Genomic DNA, 7,396 nt, shown 5'->3' on the forward strand with positions numbered 1-7,396 from the left:
TATGTTGGGAAGTAAGGTGGTAGGTACTCAGAAGAGCTAGTTTTCCTGATTATGTAATATTAAGACAGGCTATACCAGCCAGCCCCAACAATATTTATGGTTCTTCTATGCTGGCCTCATGATCATTCAGCCAAGACCTCACTTATATTGGATGAAATCTACCAGAAATTAGGCATGTATTGGAAAGATGGAGTTTTCTACTAAAATCCTCCTGTAATGCCACTCATGGTGTGAAGATGACCATGGGGGTTTCTAAAGTCGTGCTAGCAGAGAGCAGCATATTGCTAGCAATGAGTTTTATGTGAGAAGTGGAATCAAAGACATCTACAAGGAAATACATGATCAGAAAAGGAGATGGGCTAGTCTGTGTCATAAGTCAAGTTGAGTCAATCAGCATTTATTGTGGCTTGCATGTCACAACATCTCATGACCTAGATCACTAGTGCTTTTCTCCTAGACAGCAATACTTTCCTGAGACAGAAACCAAGAAGATTCCAGAAGCCCAGGATTTGGATACTCTGTACTGGACAGAATTTGATTCTGTAGACTTTTACCACAATTCTCTCAAGCTAGTAGACACTGAATGGAAGGGAACTGGTGTCCAACCACAACATTCTTCCCTGTATAATCTCTATTCTTGCTCTCTAGTCTCATGAAGAGTCCCAACATACTACTTGGGATCCCAAACTCTGCATCTACTTTAGTATGCATAAGCTCACTTAGTTCTGTTAGTTCCAAGTAGAATCACCTAAACCACTCTCACTGTGAATTTGTTCCCTCTAAACACTATACTTTCATAATAGTTGGCATTTATTTAGAGCTTTAAAGTTTAAAAGAGTACTTTACATATGTTGCCTCATTGGATCCTCACAACAACCCTGTGAGGTAGGGTTTATCCTATTTTATAAATGAGGAAACTGAGGCAGGTGAAATGACTTCTTTAGGGTCATACAGCTAGTGTCTGAGGCTAGATTTGAACTCAGGTCTTCCTGACTCCAGGCCCAGTATTCTATCCATTGCATCACCTAGCTACCCAATTCTCTAATCTTACACCAATGCGCAAGCAAAACCAGGGCTGTACTGGAGCCAGATCATACCCTCTCACAGGAGCCTATTGTTACACTTTCAATGTGGGCATTTAACACTTTTAAAATCAATAAGTACTACAAATCAGAACGTGATTGAATGTTTTGTTGATTATCTAGACTTAAGACTCTGATTCCAAAGCTATGCTGTGGCAACACCATAGCTTCTTAGGATTGTGTTCAGTGTTATTACAAAACATTGGAAGTAGAAGGGAGCTATGTTTTTAAACATTAAAAAATTTCCTTCCTTCCCATCTCCCACTCTCCCAATTGAACAACAACAACAAAAGAAAGGAAGGAAAGAAGGGAAAGAGAGAGAGAGAGAGAGAGAGAGAGAGAGAGAGAGAGAGAGAGAGAGAGAGAGGACGGAGAGGAGAGAGAGAGAGAGAGAGGAGAGGGAGGGAGGGAGGGAGGGAGGGAGAGAGAGAGAGAGAGGAGAGAGATGAGAGAGATGAGAGACGAGAGAGAGAGAGAGAGAGAGAGAGAGAGAGAGAGAGAGAGAGAGAGAGAGAAGGAAAGAAAGAAAGGAATAGAGGAGAAAAAATGTTAATAGTAAAGATTAAACCTAAAAGTGTGTTACATGTATGTATTTTCCCTAGAGAACCAGTTATTGAATGTTCACTGATATAACCCTGAGCAGAACACACTAGAATCACAATCACTGACCTTTCTTCCAAGATACCTCCTTCAACACTTTCCAAGCCCAGTTTTTGACTACCAAATGACCCAAACCAGACTTGAAGCTACCTTCTGATGCTCCTAAACACTCCTACAGAATGATAGACATGTGATATCCCCCGTTCTTTCCCTTCTCATCTCTACATTGTCCCTAGCTCCTGACACACAGAGGGTTGATCACCAGGTCATGAATGCTTTCAGCCACAGTATGTTCTGAAGACCATTTATTGAGTGATGGAGGAGTTGCAATCTGGGCTGGTGGAGAGAACTCCCATAGGATTATATAGATATTTCAAGTATTAATTGAGTGTGATAATTTGGGACCAATGTCTCCTCGTTGGTCCCCTGACATCACACATTATGCAGGCATTCACCTACTGTGCCTATGTGTAATATTAGCTCCATTAAATTATCTTTAACATGCAAGATTAAATCGTACATGATTTTGAGCTAGAAGGAAGCTTATTTTATGGAGGAAGAAACCAAGGCCAGGAGAAGCAATTTGTCTAATGTTGTGCAGGTAATAAGTGTCAGACTTGAGATCTGAATCCAGGTCCTCTGATTCCAAAACTACATTGTGGCACCACACCATGGCTTCTTAGAATTGTGCTCGTTACTATTACAGGACATTGGAAGGTGAAGGGAGCTATGACTTTAAACATTTTTTTAAAATGTTCCTTTCTTCCCATCCCCCACCCTTCCAATGGAGCAGCAACAAAAAAAGGAAAGAAGGAAGGAAGAAAGAGAGAGAGAGAGAAAGAAAGAAATAGAAAGGAGGAAGAAAAAGGAAGGAAGGAAGGAAAAAGAAAACTTATAACAAATATACATAGTCAAGCGAAGCAAATTCCCTAATGGACCACATCCAAAAAGATATGTCTCCCTCTCTAGCTTGAGGCCTCCTCTCTGTCAAAGGGTGGGTAGCATCTCAGCCCTCTGGAATTGGGCTTTATCATGGCATTGATCAGAATTCTAAAGTCTCTCAAAGTTGTTTTTATTTATTATGTTGTTGTCATCATGTAAATTGTTCTCCTGGTTTGACTCACTTCACTCCATATCAGTTCAGAGAGGTCTTAGAAATAGTTCCCTTAGAAATAGTCCATTTAATCATTTTTCTGACGCAATAACATTCTATTACATTCATATAGCAGAATTTGTTTAGCCATTCCCCAATAAGTGGGTACCCCCTTAGTTTCCAGGGTTTTTGCTACTGTGAGAAGAGTTGCTACAAGTATTTTTGTACATATAGGTCTTGCCCCTCTTTCTTTGATCTCTTTGGGGTACAGGACTAGCCATGGTGTTGCTGGGTCAAAAAGGAGGCACAGTTTGGTAACTTTTGAGGCACAGTTCTGAACTGCCTTCCAGGATGGCTGAACCTACTCAGTCAGAGGAGCTATGCCTTTTTGCCCACCACTTTCTTCATTGCTCCTTTCACGTCTTTATTTCTCAGGGTATATATGAGGGGGTTCAGCATGGGCGTCAAAGCACCATAAAACATTGAAATGAACTTATCTCGGTTGGAAGAGGATTTGGACTGAGGCTTCATATACATGGAAATGGCTGCCCCATAGAAGATGGTCACCACAGTCAGATGGGAGCCACAGGTGGAGACAGCCTTGAGACGACCCTGAGCTGAACGGATCCTCAGGACAGCAGCAGCAATGCGGGCATAGGAAAGGAGGATGAACAGAAAGGGCAAGAGCAGGGTGAAGAAACTGGTGGCCAAGATCATTAGCTCATTGAGGTGTGTGTTAGAGCAGGCCAACTTGATCAGAGAGAGGATTTCACAGACAAAGTGGTTGAGGACATTGGCACCACAGAAATGGAGTCGCAGGGAAGAGACGAGCATGATGGCAAGTATGAGGGATACCCCCCATGAGAAAGTGGCCAACCAGACACACACTAGTCTGCTCATGACCAGCATGTACCTCAGAGGGTCACCAATGGCCACCATTCGATCATAGGCCATGACAGCTAGCAACAGGCATTCTGCCGTGGCCAGAAAGAGGGAGACACTCATTTGGGCAAAGCAGCGTGGGTAAGGGAGGAGGGGGTAGGTAGAGAAGCAATGCACCAAGGCTTGGGGCATCGAGGCTGTCGCATAGCAGATGTCAAGAAAAGACAAGTTGCCAAGGAAGAAGTACATGGGGGTATGGAGACGACAGTCCAGGTGGATGAGGATGATGATAAGGCTGTTCCCCAGGAGGGTGGTCAGGTAGGTAAGCAGCAGCAGTGTAAAGAAGGTCACTCGCCACTCAGGGTAATTAGAGATCCCAATGATGAGGAACTCAAGTACCACGTTGGTGTCATTGGCTTCCATCTTACTTATTACCCGGGTCCTTTGTATATCAAGTGTGACCTGCAAGGATAAAGAGGGGGGCCACAGGAGGACCCTAGAATCATAAAACATTGGAACTGGAAGGGGCCTTACAAATCTAACCCAACACCCTCCATTTCATAGAAGAGGGAACTGGTTCTCAGAGAGGAAAATAACTATTATATACTAGTTACATGACTGGCGAGTAGGAGAACCAGAAATCAAACTTAGGCTGACTCAAGTCCAGTGGGCCTAAGTTTCCTTGTCTATAAAATGAAAAGGTTGTGATGGATAGTGTATTGGAAAGCCCTCTGGCCTGGGAGGCCAGGCCTTGGCTTTTAGTTCTCACTCTGACTCTTTCTGGGCCTGGTAACAGTCAATATGAGACTTAGAGCAAGTTGCTTTCTCTCTGGGGGCTTCAGCTTCCTCCTCTATAAAATGAGCACAATGGACTCTGACCTTTAAGGTTCCTTCCAGCTCTGACATTCTGTGTTCTAGGTTCCATGAGAATATGTAAACACAGTGCCTGGAGGAGGTCAGTGTGTTTTAACCTCAGCCTTTTGGGAAAGACAGGAAATGTAAATCTAGCGGAAACAAAAATCGAGTTAGACATTTGCCCCTTAACCCCAAGGAAACGATTAGAAATGCCCCCTAACCCATTGTCAATTGTTAAGCAAAAAGCTCTCCCAGCCCTGGAAGTGATTATTAGGCTGGATTTTTTTTAAACAGAGAGAGAGAGGATAGGGGGAAAGCCAGCAGAGTCTATCTTACTGGGTCTGATTCTAGGTCACTTTCCATTTCTACATGCAGATAAACTTAATTAGCCCTCAGCCAGCCTGAAATTTTCAGTAAGTGGGTCCCCCTGCCAAGGAAGAAAATCTCTCTGATCCCACCAGAGACATTGTTTCTGTCTCTGACCACATCATAAAACCATAGCATTTAGACCTGGAAGGTCATTGAGTCCAATCCCATCATTTCACAGAAGAGAAAAGCGAGACCCAGAAGGGGGAATTGCTCAGGGTCACAGGAGCAGTAAGTGGCAGTCAGAATTCGAATCCAGATCCTCTGACTTCAAATCTAGTGTCTTGGCCACTACGTGGTGCCCCTCAGGCGTGGAGTCTATCTAGGCCACATCAGAGGTAGGGTGAAATCAAGACAATGACATCATGTCCTTGAACATCTTCCACCTCTAAGCATCTGGGGCAGAAGAGTCATTGGCCTTCTAAGTAACCTGGCCCCATGTGCCATTTTCTAGCAGTCCTGACCATTTAGAGACACAGCTAATTTCATGGGGGACAAGAGAATTTAGCCACAGCTAGGACGCTGGGTTTCCTTGCCCGTGCCTGGGAGTTCTCAGGCTGGTGACCCTACCCTTTATTCATGGTGGAAGCTTGAGCAAGAGTTTTGACTTATCATGCCTTCACCCTCCCTAGTGAAATAGAGAAAAGAGTCATCACTTTAGTTCGTTGGACCAAAGAATTGGGAATATAGTCAACTCCTGGCCATCTGCATGTATACAGAAAGAAAAATGGCAGGGTATAATTGGAAATCCTTGGGAAATTCTGCCTGGATACTACTAGAGGATGTGATGAGAGGCAAAGTCATCCAACAGGCACAGTGGATAGAGTTCTAGACTAGGAGGAAGGCAGCATGGTACTAAACTTGGAGTCACAAGACCTGAGTTCAAATCCTGTGTATCTTTGGGCAAATCACTTTCCTTCTCTGAACTTCAGTTCCTCATCTAGAAAATGATAGGGTTAGACTAAACCAGTGATGGCAAACAAATAATAGAGAGTGCCCCTTTCCTGCAGGTGGCATTTTGACTTAGAAAACCACAAATTAACATTATCTATGTTGTACTATATTTTTGTTAGCACAGTAGTAGGTGCTTAATAAATGTTTATTAGCTGATTTCTATATTATTTATTCTGTTAAACATTTCCAAATTTAATCAGGTTTGGGCAGTACTGGAGAGTTTTGATTTTGACACCTCTGGACTAAATGACCTCTCAGATCCCTTCCAACTGTAGATATATTCCCTTCATGATCCTACCTGAGTCAGGAAGATTCTGCTTCTGAGGATAATTGGCGTTTGTGACTTTGTCTAAGTCATTTAATTTCTCTGCACTTTTTTCCTCACCTGTAAAATGGGGATGTTCCTACCTCGGAGGGTCATTGTGAGACTCATATGAGATAATGACTGCAAAGCACCTGGCAAACTCTATACCAGGGGTTCTTTCCCCCTTTTTGTATCTTGGACCCTTTGGGAAGTCTGGAGAAACCAGTGATGTTTGTAAATGCATGAAAGAAAATAGCTAGGATTACCAAGAAAACAAATTCTAGTGAAACAGTTATCAACATTTGTATATTTACAACAAATATATATACATATATATATATATATATATACAGTTATCAACATATGTAAAAACCCCAAGCTCCTGAGTGTTGAGTTGAAACATTTTATAAATGGCAGTTATTATTAGGACCCCTCATGGTCTCAACGCCCTCATGGGATGTGGTGGAGAGTCCATGGTAGAAGCAAGTACTTTTGCTCTTAAAACATAATAAAGGGTCCCAAGCCTAGTAAGAAAATGTATTCTATCTCGGTTAGGAAGTGGATGTCCTGTGCCTCTTCTGTGAAGATGAGACTCCCAACAATCAGTAGAATGCATTTTTTCAGGTCTGTTTCCAATAATGGAGACAGCTTAGCATAGAATCATTTGGATTCTAGGCCCTTTGTCCCCCAAGATGCATTTCTGGGATGGCTGGTTGGAGGTGGTAAGATGCAGCCTGGGTCCAGGGTTAGCAGATCAGTTTGCAATTGGTTTTCGGGTCGACTCAGAACCAGGGTTAGGGCTCAGCAGAGCCATGCTATGGAAAGGAATAGGGGCAATGACTAGGGCTTTTTTAGAAGGCACTGAGATTTAGGGGGGCACAAAAGCACTTGCATCCTTTCTAAAGCATGGAAATGACTGAGCTTAGCACCCTATTAAAACAATTTGGGAAGACAGGAAGCTACTAGATGCTTCATGTTTGCCCTGGTGAGAGGTTCCCTAACAGCAACTGGACTGTGGCCCAGGGTATCTGTTGCCGCTGTGTCTCATCATCTTAACTGAACTGTAGACATTGTGTGTCACTTGGCCTGTGTATAAAAATTGGGGCTCAAGCTGGGGTTCAGGCTGTGATCAAGAAGCCTAGGATTTAGTCTAGAGCTGGGACATCCATGGTTAGTCCCATATTAGGAGCATAATCAGCACTTAAATGTCCAATTGAGATCTAATCCTCTTTCTATTCCCATCCAATCGCTCAAGAGACA

General features: G+C 43.1%; 1 protein-coding gene across 1 annotated transcript; it reads right to left on the reverse strand.

Annotated features, from left to right (window-relative positions):
* Positions 1–3,153: 3,153 nt before the first annotated feature.
* Positions 3,154–4,080, reverse strand: LOC118832581 (olfactory receptor 13H1-like). Its single transcript, XM_036739874.1, has one exon. It carries the CDS (start codon positions 4,078–4,080, stop codon positions 3,154–3,156), a length of 927 nt encoding a protein of 308 aa, XP_036595769.1.
* Between the last annotated feature and the right edge of the window lie 3,316 nt (positions 4,081–7,396).

The sequence above is a fragment of the Trichosurus vulpecula genome, chromosome X (genome assembly GCF_011100635.1).
Source record: "Trichosurus vulpecula isolate mTriVul1 chromosome X, mTriVul1.pri, whole genome shotgun sequence".
In the NCBI taxonomy this organism is placed as follows: Eukaryota; Metazoa; Chordata; class Mammalia; order Diprotodontia; family Phalangeridae; genus Trichosurus; species Trichosurus vulpecula.

Coding starts and splice junctions, on each gene's coding strand:
- LOC118832581 (XM_036739874.1), bottom strand. CDS start 4,080: ATGGAAGCCAATGACACCAACGTGGTACTTGAGTTCCTCATCATTGGG.